General features: G+C 39.6%; 1 protein-coding gene across 1 annotated transcript in view; it reads left to right on the forward strand.

Annotated features, from left to right (window-relative positions):
- Positions 1-21,777, forward strand: part of LOC145773775 (gamma-aminobutyric acid receptor subunit alpha-6-like) — a 197,991-nt gene that overhangs the window by 140,048 nt on the left and 36,166 nt on the right. Inside the window, exon 10 of the mRNA XM_082584905.1 lies at positions 12,753-12,861. Coding sequence (XP_082441031.1) covers positions 12,753-12,861 — 109 coding nt within the window. The remainder of the gene's footprint in view (positions 1-12,752; positions 12,862-21,777) is intronic.

Raw genomic sequence — 21,777 nt, forward strand, 5'->3', positions numbered from 1 at the left:
CTTTCCGTCAACAATAGCAAAAAGTTTGTTCAAAAGAAACAAACCAACCAACCCGCAAACCTACGCACAATCAAATGAGCCCATAGTCGCATCAAACAATCCATCTTTCTTAGCCCAAGTACCACCACCAAGAAAAAGCAACGATTTTCTAACATGAAAAATTGTTTGTATAATATAATCATCTATATTCATAAATGATTTGGAAAAATTGATAGGGTAACATAAAATTCCTCTGCAATAGATGGGTAAAAATCAGCAATATCAAGTTTCAAAACGGAGCATTGACGTTTAGATGGAATAGTCTTGAACTAGGATAACACGAAGTCTTTGTTTTTCCATGGATTCAGGCTTGATGCATCACGGATGATTACATTAATTGAGTCCAAGTATTGCTTACTTATACGGCCAATCTGAGGCTTGGAAGGGTTAATCAAGTTGCATTTTGGGTTGGATGCCAAATAAGGTTGATGACCATTTAGAGTAATAAACATTGGGTTGCTTGATACCTTTTCAACCCAATCATCAACTTTTAATGCTTTAGCAATCTCTTTAGCCTCAGTATTGATCGTGTCACCAATAGCAGGATTCACCTTTTTGTATTTGGCCGATCAGTAAGCAATTTATTGTAATCCCGGAGCTTAACTTTGTATAAATTAGTGGTTCTATCTACTGATATCAACCAATCTGGAGAGTTAATGATGTTCCTAATATCATTGATCAGCTTGTTTTGAAAAGAATTGTAAACAAGTTTAAACTTAATATTACGAACCCTCTCGTATAAACCATTCTGAAGCGGTATTAAAGCATCAGGCTGTGGAGATGATCAGTCATAAAGCCAAAGTTATTGACATGCTCAGACTGGGCACCACATACTGGATCAGACGAGGTCCAGCATAAAAACACCTGTGTTTCTCTTGTCAAAAATCGGAGCCTAAAACTCGACTACAGACTCTATGCCTATTGCCAAACAGATAAAAGTACTATTGCTAAACATTGAAGGCATCTCACTGCCAAATGCGAAAATCTGTCCAGAATACTGCAAGAACACAAAGTCGACATCATTAGCCGACATCATTAGCCGACATCATTAGCCATCATTAGCATAGCCGAGTGGTGAGAGCATTGAAACGGCACTCGAAAGGGCGCCGCTTCAATACCGCTTAAGAGCATGCGGCTGTGTCTTTGGCAGGACACTTTAAGGCATGCTTGAAGGTGGACACGAAGATTGGCTTCCTTGCCTTCCCGTCCACTTAATCTAAATCTTCAACCACCAGGTCTAAGCCTGGATACAACAATAACATATTATTACCGACAGCAACAACAACAACAACAACATATTATTACAACAAAATCACCTAACAGAGAAGTATGCTCCATCAAAGAGCAGAATACCAGGATACACACTTATATTTGTAGTCTACCAAAAACAATAGACATTTCAATCGATGCAAAAGATCCTACAAACGTGACCAAGCTAGACACTACTACATCTTCAAACCACATTGAAATGACAACGATCCAAGTAAACAACGTTTCCATTGCCAAAATTTACAAACCACTAAACATAAACTGGCCGACACCCTCCCTCCCGAATCTGAACCACCCAGCCATATATAGCGGGGATTTCAACATCCATAGCGATGGCCACCATTAGGACTGGGGTTACTGACACGGCAGGAAACATGCTCAACCAATGGTTAATAGATTTAAATCTTCATTTAAACTACAGTTCAAAAGATAGAGGAACATTTCACTCAGCAAGATGGAAAAAAGACTACAGCCGGTCCGGATTCATGCCTATGTACAGAAAACGACAATTTTGAACCCCTCAGTATCCAAAGAAATACTACCTAACTTCCCCCACAGCCAACATAGACAAGTTTTGATAAACATCGGACTGCAAATAACAATAATTCTATTCCAAAAACAGATAAAATTTTCGCAAGGCAAACTGGAATGATTTCAGATCTGCAGTAGGAAAAACTGTAATCGCATCCCACCAGCGAAAATATCCCAAGATTCCACAAGTTAATTCCCAAGAACACTGGCAAACACATCCCAAGAGGAGTACGAAAGCAATATATACCCAGATGAACAAAAGATAGTGAAACTCTTCTAAAAAAACTACCAACAAAATAGCAACACTCGCACTGCTAGAGAATTACTGAATTTTCTCGATAAAAATTGAAAAAAACGATAGATTGAAACGAAGCAACAAATAGACTTCAAATACTCTAGCCATGAAACTTGGAAACTACTAAAGAAGCTTGATCCATCTTTTAAAAGAACATCAACTGCAGCACCACCTATTACTGCAAACAGAATTGTTAAACACATTAAACAACGAAGTACTCAGCCCCCCAACATACAAACAATAAATTCGAAAGCAAAATAAGGAAATACCAGGAACTGTATACAATAATAGCTATCTGGAAAACAATGATGACTTTACATCAGCACTTCCACTAACAGAAATAAAAATAGCCATAAAAAGCATAAAGTCAAGTCGAGCAGCCGGAGTCGACAGAATTCACCCCGAAATGCTTAAAAATCTGGGAGATAAGAACTTACACTGGATTGCCACAGCTTTCACCAACATTTTAAACAAAGGAACATTCCCATCAACATGGAAGACAGCCAAAGTTATTACACCAATAAAACCTAGCAAAGACCCAAACAACCCTTCAAGTTAAAGCGGTTTGGTACTGAGACATCAAAACTAGGCAAGGGCTTTCTTTGACGCAGTTTGTCACGTTTGATAACAAACATTTTTTTCAATCTGCATCAGGCTAAAACAGGTCGTTAATATCTACATTGTGAAGTAAGCAACAATCATGCTGCTGCTAAAAGCGAAACTCAATCTATTGCAGTTTTTTCAAATTATGCAATTCTCAATGCTTTTCTTAATAAGCCTGCAGTAGGCTACATGCGGAAGAAAATTTGCAGAACGACGTTTGCAGAGCAATTATGAACTCTTTGAGAGTTCGCAATGACTGAGAGGGACGTGAAGCTTGTGAATATTTTTTTATATTTATCCAAAACTGAAAACAATCTTCCAAATTGTGTCCAGGGGGAGAAATAAAGAAGGAAGATTCCTAACATGCCAGAACATCCCCTGATGTCTGATTGGGAAAAGTGTTTGTAACGTGTTTGTATATCTTTTGTTGGTTGTTTGAACTGATGAAAGTTTAGTTATGTTAACAGAAAAATGATACAATCAAATCACTTAAATTGATACTTCACTGCCTTGTAGTGGCTGTATTACAATATGCCAGTCCCCAAAATAAAACCCTCACACCATAAAAGAGGCTATGCCAAATTCTGTTCAAATTGGTAGAGTAGTATTTTATGATTAAAAATGCATGGAGAATCAGCAGAGCCCTATTTATGGCATATGCATTTCGCTCTACAACTGTAGAGCATCACTAGTGCCTAAAAAGTAAATATACGAAAGCATTACCTAAAAAACTATTACTAAATAAATAAATGAATTTGCAGTAGCCTAACTAACAGTAAGATACTGGCCAAAACTAACTGGTACAATAATACTGCTTAAAAAATTGTACTGTAGGCTACGGCAAATTGAAACTCAGCTACAGGAAACTATGCTTCAAGAAAATGAATGGAGCAACACCAATACCTCTACACTGTCTTTGTTGATTTGACAAAGGAGCTTTTGACACAGTCAGCAGGAAAGGATTGTGGTAGATCATGAATGAATACAGATGCCCAAATACATACATTTCCATGGTAGGCTGACAATTTAGTAAGAGTTGAAGACTTAACCTACGTTGCGCAACTTCTAGAGTTAAACCTCACAGTAATCCACTTGCTGAAAAGCAATTTCAAGTACGGTATCTCACCAACATGTACGTGATCAATAAATACACAAAAGCAAAACTGCTTTTAGTGTTACACTTATTCAAAATTTAGAGGTTTGGAAGTGAGGGTGTAAAGCATGTCATCATTGCTAAAGGGAGGCGTGTCAAACAAAAGGTTAAGAACCACTGGTCTACACCCAACTCATTGGTGGATACCGCGGAGGCGGTCTTTACAAGATACCAATTGAAATGCAAGCATGGAAATCTGGGAAGCGCGAATGGCCGGAAAAGCTGCATGCGATTTTCGGGAGTAGGCAACAATATGCAAAGGCGTAGCCAGCAAACAATTTTGAGAGGAGGCATATAAACATTAGTGCACATATCAGTGATTCCAGCAACAAGTCGGCGAAAGCGAAGCACCCAGAAGGGGTGTGGGAGACCTCATCCATAAAAATTAAAATTGCGCTTTCTGAGAATACTTTCAGCCTAAATTTACAATAAAACTCTGTCAAATGATGCAGTAGCAGAAAGTAAAATGTCATTCAAAATATCTTGGGGGAGTTGACCTCTGACTATGCCTCTGGCAATATGGTGCTGCAAGAGATCGTCATTGAGGTTAATGAATCTTTTGTGTTTGTAATGGATGACGTGTCGTGCGATTTTTTCTGGCAAAGAACAACTCAACATTGCTTTGAGGTACGGTACTTCTACATCGAAAGCAGCCAAGTGTAAACATGGTGTAACTTACTAAAGCGTCACAGAAATTGCAGAAAACTGGAGATCTCGATTTAGCGGAAATAATTTCATTAAGTATTTTAGCCATCTCTTCAGGCTTGGAGTGAATTTCCAAACATTTGTAGAGCAGGGGTATGGTGGTATATTAACAATGACAGGTTACTTAAACATGGTATAGAGCTATAGGCTACAAACACGCATTCGCAATTCAGATAGATCATCGTTCCGCTACAAGCAACAACTGTTGAGGCTGAGAGGTCTTTTTTATGCAAAAAAAAACGAATCAAAACATGAGACCACTTCCAATCTCCTCTCAGACTTGTGTGTGTTCTTCATTGCTATGGTAAAAGAATCAATGGGGAGAAAACAAATCGAGTTGCAGCGAGGCCAGTTAGCAAGAAGCTACGAATGAACTTTTAAATGAACTGAAACCTCCTGCTTGTGACCAGAAAGTTTTGGAAATTCCTAATGTATATCCAAGTCTAACTCTTCGCTTTCTTGTATCACACATGCTAGCTTCCAAGGTTCATTCAGACCTCTTATTCCAAGTCCCTAATTTCAAACATTTATTGATTGACGATAAAGTCCTGCCTGTTTGTCCACAGGTGCATCACCTGGCTAAACTACTGTGATTCGTGTGTTTTACTGCACTAGGTTTGCCAAGATGTGAATTGTTCAACTTGTGTTTGCAGTACTCATGACAATACAAAGGGGCTAATAATGTACGTCAGGGCTCCAAAACTCACGCACTTAGCAGTACCATGTTTGGTTAATTGCGCCAACCGTTGATCCTAATGGATTCATCCGCTTGCCATCATTTCCAGTCACCGTTGACGTTGAGTTTCTTACCGACTTACATTCCTCCGCTACTCTGAAAACTGACACCCCTTGCCCAAGGGTGGCCTGAGAGCATACGGCAGGTACAAAGGAGCTCTAGTTTCCCCAATTCAGAAAAGCTGTTGTTGGATGCAGTTTTATGTCATGCCCAGGACATAAAACTGCATTAAGCCCGTTTCGCCTCAAACAAGTTACCAAAGAAAATCACTAATCATAAAAAATGAAATATTTAGAAGCAAACTTTTCGTAAGATAACGAAATATTGTCTACTCATTTTTAAAACCATAGATTTGTTTGATTTAAAAAAACAACACGCCTCAATATCACCACATTCCAGAGATTTGGATTTTTTAAAACAAGTGCACGGAAAACGACTTCTTTCTTATGCCACCAGTGTGAGCTTGAAAGTAATGCAAATTAAAGAGCAGCTTCAACTTATTCAATACCCTAAGATTTCTTAACTACGACCCTTACACTAGTTGCAATCTACTGTCTAACCCAGGACGAGGAAGATTTTCGCAAAGTCGCCAAAAAGTATATTACCTTGATTCCAAGCCTATGCCAGAGCAAGTTCAATATTTGCCAGTAAATCATAATAGTCCGGCAGCCGTGACGTATTTGTAACATCATAAGGTACAAAAGGTTTGAGTGTTTTATCAACCTTGCCCCACTGTAGGATGTTCAGAAACCCACATCCGAGGTTTCACTGCTGGGGCGTTTGGGGGCTACGGCCCGGTAAAAAACCCATTTTGGGGGTCAAAAAACATCATAAGGTACCAGAACAAAACCTACGCCAGATTTTATGCCTTCACTTGTAGACTTTGGAACAAGTCGATCTGGGTGCCTCAGGTGGGGCATTCCCGAATAAGGAGCTCCCAAAGTTGGGGCAAAATACGTAAAAATAACATCATAAGGTACAAAGATGGAACTTCTTTCATCAGTTGGGGAATGCTCCACTGAGTACGAAACAACTTTTCTTATGGCCCCAAGGTGGGCTTAACCTCATTTTGGGGGTATAACCCCTAAAGTTTACAAAATTAACATCATAAACTACATGGATGAAACCAAGTGTAGGTGATAGTACCTCACTTACGGATTTCAGAACATTAAAATTTGGTCGCCTCAGGTAGGGCATTCCCGAATAAGGAGCCCCCAAAATTGGATCAAAATACATAAAAATAACATCATAAGGTAGGCTACAAAGGTGGAACTTGTATCATCAGTTGGGACGCGTTCCACCGAGTTCGAAAAACTTCTTTTTATGGCTCCAAGATGGGGCCCTCATTTTAGGATATACAACCTCCAAATTCAAGGTTGTAGCCTATTTGGATGAAACCAAGGGTTTGCAAAACGTCAAATTTTTTTGCTTCAGCTGAGGATTTTTCCTAGCACAAAGACTGATACCGGGTGCGAAAGTCATAATTTCATAATAAGCAACTGCGCTATAATTTAATATTTCACCGGTTGAAGACTGTAGTGTACAGTAGCATACAATGTGATAATGATTTGGCGCAACAGGCAGGCTTTCGTCATAGACTATTAACTGTTACTCTGTATGACAACATAATGATACTATGCTACTCTTGTGGTTATATTTATATCATACAAGAGTCGAAGACGATAATAGCGCATAGAGAACTCCACGTGGTGTTTCTGAAATTCTCATACTGACTGCCAGTTAACCTGCGCCATTAGAAATGTAAGATTTAGTATTATTGAAAAGGATGAAAAGAGAATTCAAACGCACAAGACTTTGCAAACTTTCCTACGATCGATTCATTGTGGATGGTGTCCCTTGCCTTGGGTATTCCAAGGACACCTATGTGGGTCGGATGGAATGCAAAAGTATTCGAAGATAACTTCCCAAGACAGAAGATCTCGTATCTTCCGCAGATCAACCAGTCTCCCACCAGTCTGCAAATGATTGCTGAAACAATGAGAAGATCTTTGCAGGTAGCAGATGAATGCCAGCAAGAGTACATGTGCGTTACATACGATCTGGCCATTGCAAAACATGCCCTCACCATTCAAGAGCAAGAAAGTCCAAAATATGACCGTTTGTTCATATTACTGGGTGGTTTCCACATTTGCATGGCGTTCTTTAAAGCTATGGGTAAGTACTTGGATGGTTCAGGTGGTCCATACATCCTAACAGAAGCTGGTATTCTTGCCGAAGGATCCCTTAACGGGTTTCTGCGTGGTACTGTACTCATTACAATAGGTGCGAACGAATACATGTTCTTTTCGGAGCAGCAATAGAAATCTTGCATTTTAATCAATTCTTGTTACAATGGCCTGCTCCTGAAAATCTGGACGAAGAACTACATCGTTTATGTATTCGTCCATCCCAGTCAACGATTGGCTTTTTGGATGACGATGTTAAAGACTTTTTGAGTTTCAAACAAGAATTTTCAAGGAAAACCGTAACAGGAGAAAATGGCAAGACTGCCCAGTACTGGAATGGATACTTAAAACTTGTCAAGACGTACCTACTCTTTGCTCGGAGTATTCATTCTGCAAATCATCAGTTGTTTGTGCACTGCATAGGAGAGATGTCAAGCGTGTTCTTCATTTTCAACCAACCAAATTATGCAAGATGGATTTTGCGATTGCAGGATAACATGCTAAAAATGAAAGAAACTCACCCTGGAATAAGTGATCTGTTTGAACAAGGCAACTTGTCCGTACAAGAAACTGAAAAACTTCTGTGGATGTGATGTTGATCAAACTTTGGAGCAAACAATCAATGCAGAATCCGCCAATCGACTCACTGGGATTACGTCTTTCACCAATGCAATTGGTGCCAGACAGAGATGGGCACTTACCCACTTTATGCGCCGATCGATCCTTCACCACTTCTATGCAGATCTGGGGATGATATCAGCAGAAAAAGCATCATTTGACTTTCGTCCTTCAAGCATCCATAGAGATTGCAGACATTTGGATAAACTAATGCAAAAAATAAGCAGTACAGTTAATCCATTTAGTGCAAGCTTCGATGTATCCTTTCTATTCAATATTAGCACAGGAAAAGCAGTCGCTCCTGCCACTTCAAATTTTCTTTTGAATGTTTTTCAAAAAGAACTGAGGATAGAAACAAATTTATAAGTCAATGCCACCAGGACGCTAGCACCTTCAACAAGCCAATACGTAAAAACAAAATCTGCAACTTTGCTTCTGAAGGTGCTGTTGTGAAAAGCATAACCCGCGAAGGCAAATTTTCTCAGTTGAGAATGGAACGCAAATTGACGACCTGTTAATTTTGCAGCCGTAATGAGGAATGACAACTTCAAGCAAGCATTGGTGCATTTTCTTGTTAATTCTTGGAAATCAGATGAGTATTCCATCTTCCTCGACTTAAAGGTTCTTTATGCTACACTTGATGAAAAATGTTATGTTCATTGAAAAGATGGCGAAAAAATGTTGTGTGGTAAAAAGGAGTTCTTGTTACGCTACCACGAAGAAGCAGATACGCGCCTAATGTTCCACATCGTCACCGCATGCCAAAATGTGAAAAATGTGGTAGTCCACTCTAATGACACGGATGTTCTGATTATACTGTTGGGAAATTTGTCGTTTGTACAAAAAGACGTAAACATATGGCTGGAAGTTGGTGTACAGGCAAACAACACTCTGAGATATATTGATGTATCAAAGCTTGGCAGTACTTTATTTCCAAACAAGCTTCCGTCACTTCCGGTTTTCATTGTTTTACAGGCTGTGATTATACAGCTGCTTTTTCGGGTAAAGGGAAGGTTCGACTCCTTAATATATTGGAGAAAAATGTGCATGCTCAACATGCTTTTGCTGCTTTGGGATATTCGAAAAATCTTGAAGAAAACATTGAAAAAGGCATTGAAAAATTTGTGTGCCAGATGTATGGATGTAAAAGTGGTCATTGCGTTAATGAATTACGATTTAAAAAATTAATTGAGACATACAAACCGAAAGGTTCCAATCCATTGCGACGACTGAAAGGTTCAGATGGAAGCAATTTTCCCCGTGCAAAACTGTGCTCCATCAGAAAATACTCAGAGCGAATTACATTTGTGGCATTTGGAATCATGCTGCCAAAAAGGGAAGCTTTTCCAGACACCGGCTGGCGTTTGGAAGATGGTAAATTCACTCCAGGAGATCCAGTTCCGTCCACGCAGGACAACGTTCTGCAAAGTGAGAAGGGTTTGGACCAAGACAGAACAGAATCAGATTATGAAACAACAGAAACGGATGAATGTGACTTTTCTGACGACGAACCTGCAGACCTTTAATGAATAGATGTTTTTGCTTTTCTCCACCTCAAGTATAAATAAACTGTAAGCTATAGCCTACATAAGCAACTTTTTACCTTTATTCTTGTAAACATGGGGATAGAGTATGATTTGAACTTGTATTAATTTTACGGTTTCCATCAGAACTCACGAAACTACATGGAATAAAGTGTTAGGATTGATCTTTTCACATGGCTGCAAACCGGGGCCAATGCTGCATAGCCTACTCGAGAGAGATTATGCAGGAGGCATGCTTTTTCAAGAAGCCTTTTGACTTGATGAACAGGGCATACGTTTTCAAGTCGTTCAATGTGCACCTTTTCGTTCTAGTGTATAGTTAAACGTTTCTTTCGCACGCCGTTCCAGGTTTCGTTATTTTGTAGCGAGCAATTTTTCCATTCCTTTCAGCACAAATCACATGTTATTCGAGAAGTCCTCTCAGTTGTTTAAATGAGACCACATAGTGTGCTTTGTTTCTGTTCAGTGTTTAGTCTGAGAGAAACTTAAATGTAGGTAGGCCTACGTACAATCAGGGGCGGATTAGCAAACTCAATTAGCTCGGAAATTTAAAAATAATAACGGTCCACTTCTATCAAATAGAATTAGCATAAAAATGCTCGTTTCACAAACAATTTATTTCATTTCAGAAATAGTCTTTCACCAGTAATATGATGTAGACTATAAAATTAGACATTGTACGTATTTGTATAGCAAGCTTCGATTTGTAACTTGAATCATTGTCAGTGTTATTCAAACAAAGAATAAGGATACATCGCTACGACTATTATTTTTCAAATAAAATTTTCTTATGTACATAAAACAGGACAGTGACCCTCTGACCGGCCAACCGGGAACGTTTTCGAATTCCCAGTAGGCTAATGATTAGCCGCCAATCCTCCCCGGCGTAAAATATCTATTTTCATAGTGATAAATTTTAACCTAATAAGCAAATGTTATGCTGTGTAGATATTATATCTTACATGCTTCGTTGATTTTCCAAAATATTTGCCGACGTTTTGAAATATATACGAAAGACACTTGGTTTTATACCTTATAATGTTAATTTTGTGAATTTTATGGGTTATACCCCAAAATGAGGTTAAGCCCCACCTTGGAGCCATAAGAAAAGTTGTTCCAAACTCAGTGGAACATGCCCCAACTGATGAAAAAGTTCCATCTTTGCACCTTATGGTGTTATTGTTAGCCTACCGGTACGTAATTTGATCCAACTTAGGGGGCTCCTTATTCGGGAATGCCCTACCTGGGGCAACCAAATTTGATCTTCTGAAATCCGTAGGTAAGGTACTATCACCTACACTTGGTTTCATCCATGTACCTTATAATGTTAATTTTGTAAATTTTAGGGATTATACCCCCAAAATGAGGTTAAGCCCCACCTTGGAGCCATAAGAAAAGTTGTTTAGTACTCAGTGGAACATGCCCTAACTGATGATACAAGTTCCATCTTTGTACCTTATGATGTTATTTTTACGTATTTTGCCCCAACTTTGGGGGCTCCTTATTCGGGAATGCCCCACCTGAGGCACCCAGATCAACTTGTTCCAAAATCTACAAGTAAAGGCATAAAATCTGGCGTAGGTTTTGTTCTTGTACCTTATGATGTTTTTTTGACCCCCAAAATGGGTTTTTCACTGGGCCGTAGCCTCCAAACGCCCCAGCAGTGAAACCTCGGATGTGGGTTTCTGGACATTCCCCATTCCATTCCAAGCATTCCGATATTCCACAGTTGATAAAACACTCAAACCTTTTGTGCCTTATGATGTTACAAATACATCACGGCTGCCGGACTATAATTCCTTTCTAGTCTCAAAATAATTGGCTACATCCAATGTATCCTTCCAACTCTTACATATTATGGAACAGAAATGTAGAACTTTAAAAAAGTTAACTCCAAAATAAAGACAAAAATCAATAGTTTTTTTATCTAAAGTCTAAACCTTCAAATCATTTAACTAGGCTAACACTCACAACAGTATTTGAATAAATGTTATAATTTATGTTGTGTAACGGGTTTTCATCCAATAGGTCTCCTCAGAACAACAGGATCGAAACAAAAAATACAAGAAATATGGATATGATGCTTGCAACATTTGGAGTACAACTATAGCTTAGCTTAATAATATTACCGCTGATTATCTTATGCAATATATCATGGGGCGGAAAGTGGATGGAAATGAGTCTTGATCCCCTTTCTGCCCCATCATAGATTGCATAAGATATTCAACGGTAATACTATCAAGGTAAGCTATAGTTGTACTCCGAATGTTGCAAGCAAGAATCTTATCCACCAACAATAAATCAATATTGCAGGATACAAATCAACCATCTCAGCCTGATTGCAATTGTAGGGTGAAATCAGATTGTCCTTTGAATGGGCAATGCTTGCTGAAGGCCATTATTTACAAAGCCATCATTGATAACGGCCCAAAGCTTTTAAATTACATTGGTTGTTGTAAAACTACTTTTAAAAAACGCTTCTCCAACCACAAATGTTCCTTCATGGATAGGTCTAAACGAAATAGCACAAAACTATCTAAAACGGTTTGGAACCTTAAGAACAAGGGTATTGATTTTAAAATATCATGGTCCATCCACTCCTATGCTCGGCCTTACAGTGGAAGGGGCCGCTATAATTGTGGCCCTTGTCTTGCTAAAAAGCTGGCCATTCTAAAGGCCGATTGTAGCCACCTTCTAAACAAGCATTTTGAACTGGATGGTAAATGTCGTCATCGCAACAAATTCAAACTCAAATACTTCAAAATAACATAAAACTTTTGTGGTATCCGATGGAGTTAACTCTTTGTAATTCTGAGGGGTTTTTGGAAAATTAAATTAAGGTAATAATGTTTCAACTCTTTTCAGGTAGTACCGATTTATTGTTTTTGCATATTTTTCTGGACCTTTTGCTTATGCCCTTTTAGGGTGAAACAGACTGTAGAGGTTTTAGAAAGAAATAACTGTATTTGATGTAATTTGCTCTGCTTAGCTTTTTTGCTTGGTATTGAGCAGTTTCTGTAGTATTAATAGTATTTATTGTTTGTATACTTTATAAATACCTTTTGTTATTTAGTGAATTACTATCAACTAAAAACAAAAGAACGAAGAAAAGAGAATTTCAATACAAACCTTTCTAAGTTTGAATCCAGTATGTTTCACTCCTGTGCGGCTTTACGGAAAAGGCAAGTAGACACGCACAACATTAAGTTAATTTAAGTGGAAGGTTATCAAATTCAAGTTTTAACATGGCCTTGAGGCGCTAATAGACCAATCAAAATGTTAGGCTATAGTATAGTCTGCAATCAATTAAAGATGTTTTGATTCACATGTGAAGATATTGCCTCATAAATATATTACTGTCATGTAGCACACCAGTCTTGGTGTGTCTATTATGTGCACTTTTTGTGCAGTGCATCTTTCTTGTGGTCAACATAGCGTCTTTGAAAACTTCTACAAAATAATTTATAGCAGAAAAGACGCTAGTTGTTTTTGATGCTTGATTAGCTAGTTTAAGAAATAAGTTTTAAAGTATTCCAGTCTGAATAAGTTTTCCACTCATGTACTGTACACTGCACAAGTGTTGCGATCATGTCAAATTATGAATTATATTTAAATTGCTTAACTCATTATTTGTTTCGGTCTCAATCAAGCATCAATTAGTGTTTCTAATTTGAGACAAAATTTTAGAACCCGGATTTCAAGTATTTGAAAAACAAAAATCCCGAAAACCAGGGGGTTTTCAAATTTATGATAAACTGGGATTTGGCCGGATATTAAATTATTATTACTTACAATCATGGCGACCTTTATACACAGGCTATGGCAACGTGCAGCTTAAAATTTGACTGAAGGCCGATCTGTTAGTAGCCAAAATCGCAAATATAAGTTGATAGTTTGAGTATTAGTTGATAAATAGAGTCTTTGTCTATATTTTGTGAGAGTTTGAGTTACTTTTGTGCTGTTGTTACCATTCAAATACGAAATAGATTTTGGCACTTATACTGGAAATCCAAAAAGCGTCTGGCAACACCAGTATTTCGGAAAATATTGTCATTTTGTCAACATAATTTTAGGAGTTTTGCAGTGATTTGGGATTCAGTGATCACACTTTGGCAATTTAAATTGTTTAAATTATCATTTAAAAGGAATATAAAGTGAATTTAGCTTAAACTTCAAAATTGAAAATACATCGGCCTTCAGTCAGCCCTCCAGTTCGTACGTTGTAAAGGCCTGTGTATACAGATCGTCATGCTTACAATATACAATAAAAAAAAAACTTTAATTAAACGTTTATCGCTGAAACCCCTTGTTTTCAAGTGATTTTTCTAATCTTTACGCACGAAGATCAAAGCGTTGAGACTTTAATCATCCAGTTTATCTATCAATTTTGTGACAAATAGTCCTATGGGTGAATATGCTCCTTTAGGCTCCACTGATGGCTCCACAGGGGTGGGAAAGACGATAACCTTCTCGCGGTTCACCCTGTCAGTAATGATTTTTCAGGAAGCTAATCATCGTCTAGGCTTGCGGGCTGACAGCCGCATAAACACCGAGTGGGTGGTAAAAGGATAAACCCTCGGCCCACCTTCGGAAAGATGTCTAACTTTCAACAAGCACCAAGTTTGCAGCAAGGCCCAACACTATACCATGGGAAATCACCATCGGCACATGGAATGTACGAGGCCTTAATGCTGAAACCAAAAAGCAAACTCTGGGCAAAGACTGCCAAAGCTACAATATTGACCTCTTATGCATTCAAGAAACCAAAATCAAGGACCACCAAGAAGTCAACCTACAAACAGGGCACAAACTTGTCCTGCTGCAACAAAACAAGTCAGTTCATTATGGCTTGGGATTTATTATTGGCCAAAGACTGATCAACCACGTTGTGAACTATAAGTACGTTAGCGACAGAATTGCAACTATGGACCTCGCTATTCCAACTCGAAATGGTAGTCTAACAAAAATGCGGCTGATCAACGCCTATGGACCAACCTCTGAAAGAGCAGCAGAAACACCAGAAAATCTTGAAAATTTCTATGCAGAACTTCACACTGCTAGCACCACCCCCGCTAACTGGCTTACTTTTATATGTGGCGACATGAACTCCAAACTCGGAAAGCTTACCCAAGATGACATTGACACGGGCCTAAACGCATGCCTGGGCAGTTACGGCACTGGCCAACGCAATCTGAACGGTAATGCACTCATGGATTTCCTTTCTGTCAATGGTTACTTTGCTAGCAACACTGCCTTTCAACACCCAAGCAGACACCGCACTACCTGGACGGGATTTATCAAAGATCCAAACAACCCCAACTTAAGTAAGTCTATTTACAACCAAATTGACTACGTCATCTGTCAACAGAAAGCACGCCCTCTACTACAAAACGCAAGGTATTTTGCAGGCACGGACCTAAACTCTGACCACAAGCTTGTTTCCACGAAACTAAGAATTGATAAAAATTCATTTAATTCACAAACGCCATCCAAAGAAATCCAAGCAACAGAGAATCAACATCCATCGTCTGAGAGATGATCGAAAGACCCAGCAATCATATAGGAAAATTCTGAAGAATATGTTGAGCGAATTAGACCGCAACGATGATCCAAACACAACTATAAACCATCTACTTGACTGCATGAAAGTTTCAGCCATAAAAGCTGCCGGCATCACCAGAAGCAACCCACCACAACATATTACGTTTGATCAACAAGTAGCAGATCTGTCCAAACAGCAAAAAGCCTTAAGGCTACAAATTTATCAAAGCACAAACAACATGGAACGCTCTAACCTCCAAAAGAAACGTACAAACATCCTACACAGCATATCCAAAAGATTAAAGGAGGTTACAATAGAAAAAGCCAACTCTTTGGCAGAAGAAATATCCGCATCTGAAGACAGCAGTAAAATGTTCCAAGCAGCAAAACTACTTAAAGCGAGAAAGCTCCCTACCCCCATCATGATTCAAGATGTCAATGGCAGTTTTGTGCTCTCAGACAAAAGCAAAGTAGAGATTGTAAGAAAATGGTTTCAGCAACAATTTACAGATTCAGATGATGAACCAATACAACAATTCACCGGAGAAGCAAGACCCTTGCAAACACCAATAACCACTGAGGAAGTGTCTGCAGCAATTTCTTCTTTGAAAACCGTCGTTCTGCTGGCCCTGATAACGTCAACAACGAACTCTTCAAATTCTCCAAAGACATAACCTCCGGTTTAATATCACAGACTATTAATGAATCTTTCAAACAACACAAACCATTAGACACCATCGGCGAAGGCATACTAATTGCTATACCAAAACCCAAAAAACTAAAAGGACCACCAGCTAATCTTCGACCCATTGTGCTCCTCAATAGCATCAGAAAAATCCTCTCCATCATCATTTTGCATCGGATTAGAGACAAAATTGACAGCTTTACTGGACCCTTCCAAAGCGGTTTCAAACGTGGCAGAAGCTGTGCTGACATTGTCTGGGCACAACGTATGCTCGTTTCAGTGGTAATGGCTAGAAAATGGGATTTCCACAAAATGGGAATAGATATGTCCAAAGCCTTTGACACCATCAAACGCAAAAAAATCCTTCAAATTTTAGACCAAGCTGGCTGTGATGAAGATGAACTGCGACTAACCCGCACCCTGCTAGCTGGCACGAAACTGCATGTGCGCATTAACAACGAAATGTCCGCAAACTTTGAGACTACCATCGGTTCCCCTCAAGGAGACAGCCTCTCCCCAATACTCTTCACCTGCTACCTATCTGCAGCATTGAGCTCAGTGCGAGAGCAGTCCTCCAGACCAAACCCCCCTATATCTGACACATGCTTGCCTTTGGAAATGGAGTATGCAGACGATGTTGAGATTCTGGATGAGGAAAGACAGCCACTTGATATGCTACAGTCTATTGCTACAAAGAACCTGAAAAACTACAATCTTTTCATGAATGAGACTAAAACTGAATTTACCCACATATTTCTTGCAGACACAAATGAAACTGATACTGGTAGCCTACCGATTCGAGGAAACGAAAAATGGCGTACACACAAACTTTTGGGATCATTATTGTGCAGCACTGCCGATGTCAAATCCCGCTGCAATTTAGGCAATGTTGCTTTCAGATCACACTGGAAACTATGGAGCAAGAGATCGAGAATCCCATTACAGTTGCGACTAAGATTGTACAACGCGTACTGCATCCCAATTATGATCTACAACTGTAATAGCTGGTCTGTTACCAAAGCAAGTCTTGAAAGATTGGATGCCTGTCATCGAAGACATTTACGTGTCACAACTGGTCATACTTGGCCAAACAGTCTTATCTCGAACAAAAATTTCTACAAAATATGCAACAGTGAACCATTGTCTTGCAAGATCTCCACCATGAGATGGAACATGTTTGGACACATTCTGAGACTTCACCAGGACTCACCTCCTCAGAAAGCCCTTGAATTTGCAATAATTGGCAGCAAAAAGTACCAAGGCCGAACCGGACGTCACCGTACCAATTTATTACAACTGCTGAGATCTGACATCAGAAAAGCTGGCCTGGGATCCCTGCTCAGCACACCACATCCCCATCGATTGCAAAATATCGCAAAGGACAAAACAGAATGGAGATCCTATCAACCTTGTTGAAAGACTGATCGAAGCCAGCAGATGCCAAACGATTTGGCTACACTGGCGGCGGAGACAGTTACAATAATAATAATAGGCTCCACTGACGTAAGTTGATTACAAGCTAAGATTTTCAGTTCTTTTGTTTGTAACTCGAAAAAAAACTCATTGCTTTTTTACTATTCTTGGCTTCGTTGCAATGGCCTCGCAATAGTGATTTTCACTTTTCAGAAACCAGCGAACTCCCCAGCAAGAATCCTGACGTTTGACTCTTAAATTTTCTCAACTTTAACACTTTCTCGGTCCTCTAGTCTATATGACCGTCAAGGCTCTGTGGATAGATTCTTTCTAAAGAAGATTTTTCTGAGGATAGGCTACAAGTTTTGGCTTCTAGTATTTGTGTCTAAATTAGTACTCGTACTCGTCTAGGCATTTGAAAGACTTTAAATATCTTAATGCTTGCATCAGTTCTACATTTCTTCTTTCTTGCACACGTTTATTCAATCTCTCCTGCAGATCCTTACTGATCCGTTCTGTGTCCAGGTCTCCCAGCTTTTGTAGGGTGAATGTGACCTTTTTTCAGCTGGACAAAGGTCAGCATTCTCTTTCCAAAGGTATTCAACTGTCATTTTAGTAGTATAAGAGCTTTACAAAGCTCATTCATTGTTTCACATTCATCTTCCGAAAACTCAAAACTCGGCCCAAACCTTATCATCGCCACAATTACTTCTTTGCGCTGCTCGTAGAAACGGCAAATCATCGAAGAAACTATTTCTCTGAGTCTTACAATTAAGGAAAAGAACCTTTTTTTTCAAAGGCGGTAATATTGTGAAGATGCAAGTTGTCATCATTGCGCACCGGGGATGTTCGTAATAGCTTCACAGCCTTGAGGACTTTTGCAACGATTATCTCAGTTCATTTTGTTTTTATTTCTGATCATCACAACGAAAACCTATATACGGTATACCAAATCTATTAGAGGTCTACAATCTTCATCTCATGAGCAAATATGTGTACGATATCACCCTTCAACTGCGAGTCCCACTGCACTTTTTCAACACTAGATGCATCGTAAAATTGCCCAACTTTATTCTGTATTGCAGAGACAGTAGGAAATAATGTTTTATGATGCTATATAGACAAAACCAGTGAGTACAAAACAAAGCGTAAGCAGTAGCTTATGATTAGCATAGACCTAGTGGGCTACAGCCAAAGATGTACGTATACGCCGCAAATTCTATGCCGCATACTTGCGGCGTAGACTTTTTGTTTACGCTAACACTTGCGCCACATTTTTTTGGATAGTTTGCGCTTGAGGCTACGCCGTAAAGTTTTCGCGTTTTTTTAGCGCATAGCGTCAACGCATACTTTTTAATGTATTTTTTTTTTCGCTACAACACGCCAATACCTTCCAGTGCTGCAGTTGAAAGAATGTTTTCAATGGGCAAAGACATATTGGAACCAAAACACAGCAAAATATCAGATGAACACTTTCAGATGCTTGTGTTTCTTCGTGGAAATTCAACATAAAACTTGTTTGTTTCGAGTGGTTTATTTATACTGTGTGAATGTTTGGCACCTAGCAAACAAAATTAGTTTACGCTAGTGTATGCGCTGACGCCGCCAACTTTTTTACAAGTTACGTTGACGCATACGGCGTATGGTTTTTCGAACGTTTACGTTTACGCTGACGGCGTCAATATTTTTGTATGCGCGTACATCGCTGGCTACAGCTTGACTAAATCATTTAAACTTTTATAGATAAAAATCATTTTCTCATTTTGTCTGAAACTTCGGGTGTCCTGTGGCGAAAAACAACCAAAAAGCAGGTTTCGTGTTTGGATAAACCCAGGTTGAAAACATGGCTACCTAAAGATACGGCCAGATTTTGCCAACTTTGGGCGAATGTTTAAATGAAATTTTCTAAACATTATATTTTTCCCCTTCTTTACTGTTTTACCTAGACGACACAATGGGTTTTAACATCATCAGATGTTGAAAAACAAAGACAATTTGATTTCAAAGATTTAGTCAGACTGTTAATTTTTCAATAACAGTCTGATTGAGCGTTTTTCAACTTGTTTTCTCATTTACTACTGCTTCCCCAAGCCGACAAAAAGCTTTTGTATCATTAAGAGACATCAAAAATTAAAAACATCTCTGAAAATGTCATTGAAACACTAACAGTAGCGGTAATCAAAATCTGCTAAATGTGACAAATCAGGCCGCATCTCCAGGTGGCCATCGTCGTCGTCGTCGTCGGCTCCAGCTCGTGTCCGAGCATTGGTTTTGTCTTCAAATTGAATTTGGTTTTGGATGGTGATGTCGTATGTGGCTTTGGAGGCCCAGTCTGTGATGGAAAAGACGTGGGCAAAAGTCACATTGTATGGAGGGTGGGGGACGTGGTAGTTTTAGCTTTTCTTTTCTACTGTTTCGTTTTTCTCGGGCTTTTTGTATCCTGTTTTTTTCAAAAATTTCCGTGCCTTCCCTAATTCTTTTTCTCCAAAGTGATCTGTCGCTAGCAAGTAGTTCCCGTGAATCCAGATCAATATTTGCATGGTTGAGGGAGACTTTCAGCTGATCTTTGTATCTCATTTTTGGTCTTCCGGGGGGTCTCTTTCCTGTCTCTAGTTCACCATAAAGCATTATTCGTGGAAGCCTCATTGGGTCCATTCGTATGACATGCCCTGTCCAGCGAAGGCGGTGTTTCAATATGGTGGCTTCTAGACTGGGCAACCTAGCGTGATCAAGGATTGCATCGTTAGTAAGATAATCTTCCCAACGAGTACCTAGCATTTGCCTCAGTTTCCTCTGCTGGAAATTCTCAAGACGTTTGATGTCACGGTGGTATAATGTCCAGGTTTCACAAGCATAGAGAAGGGTAGATAGAACGACTGCCCGGAAGACCATAATTTTTGTGCGGATGGATATAGCGTGGTTGTTGAAAACACGATAGTTAAGTCTTCCATAGGCACAGTGAGCTGCTTTTATACGTTGTTCAATATCCTTTGCACATGTTGGTGCTGTTGAAAGTATGCTACCAAGGTAAGAGAAGTAGTCTACTTCACCTAAAGGTGTTTCGTTGATATTGATCTCTGGGGAGGTGTGGTCAGGTGGCGTTTGGTTGAGTATCCTAGTTTTATCAGTGTTTACTTCCATTCCAAAATGCTCATAAGAATTATTGTAGAGGGTGGCTATCGTTTGGAGATCATCAGAAGTAAAAGCAGGTGTGGCATTGTCATCGGCAAATTGTAACTCATGAATTGTATGAGCAGAGGTTTTCGACTTAGCACGGAAGCGAGCAAGATTGAAGAGCCCTCCGTCCATGCGACAGCGCATGTTGATACCAGGGGAGATTTGTGGGACCTCGTTAAGCATTGCAGCCACATAGAGTGAAAAACATGTAGGTGCAAGAACGCATCCTTGTTTGAGTCCACCTGTAACAGGGAATGGGTCGGAGAGGGTGTTTTGGTAACAGACTCTGCCAAGCATACCATCATGGAGAGCACGGATCAGGGTGATAAAGTCGTCAAGGCATCCAAATCGAGCAAGAACAGACCACATAGCAGGTCGAGGAACTTTATCAAATGCCTTCTTCAGGTCCCAAAAGATAAATGAAAGAGGTTGTTGTTGTTCTTGACACTTTTCTTGGAGTTGTCGAGCACAAAAGATCATATCTACAGTGCCGCGAGAAGGCCTAAAGCCACGTTGGGACTCTGGGAGTACGTCCTCTGCTAGCGTGATAAGACGATCAAGGAGAATGCGGGCAAAGATCTTGCTAGTGAGTAGATCTTTGCCCGCATATATCAACACAATCAATTAATCTGCAATGGAGTATGTGGTGGAATGGACGTAGTTGAGGTAATTTCTAACAAACTTTGTTACCACGAGGCAGGGGAAGGAAGTCGATGGACGTCTTCTGCTAAATAACTAACTAAATTGCGTCAACGTGTGTTGAAGCTCAATGAGGATTTCTAACTGACTGAGGATTATGGAATGCGAGTAGCCTTGCTGATTACATTGGAATAATGATTGAGATCAAAAATCCACTTTGTATTGCTGCCACATGTTGAAGTAAGCAGAGCGAGAAGTGGCGCAGCCTCCGTCAGAAATACAATTGAACGAAAAGAAAATTTACGTTAGAGCATCAATTTATGTTAGTTCAAGCGATTGTGACGTAATAATGGCTATGTGATGCCAAATTCACAATGAAAATGAACTCGTCGTCGTCGTGTGAGCCTCTGGGGCAAAGGGTCTATCCTTTTACCACCCCAGATTCACGATGTTTCCGGACTACACTGGAAGGCTGCTAGAGAGCAGCCAGTCTTTGGTTTTATCATCCATGACACGCAGACCTTCCACTCCATTAGGTGACTTGAAGATGGAGCAGTCATTGATGATGTGATCTGCGGTCTGTTCCTCGGCATCACATTCACAGGAGGAGGAAGAGGCCATTCCCCACTGGTGCATGGTTGAG

The sequence above is a fragment of the Aplidium turbinatum genome, chromosome 7 (assembly GCF_918807975.1).
Source record: "Aplidium turbinatum chromosome 7, kaAplTurb1.1, whole genome shotgun sequence".
In the NCBI taxonomy this organism is placed as follows: domain Eukaryota; kingdom Metazoa; phylum Chordata; class Ascidiacea; order Aplousobranchia; family Polyclinidae; genus Aplidium; species Aplidium turbinatum.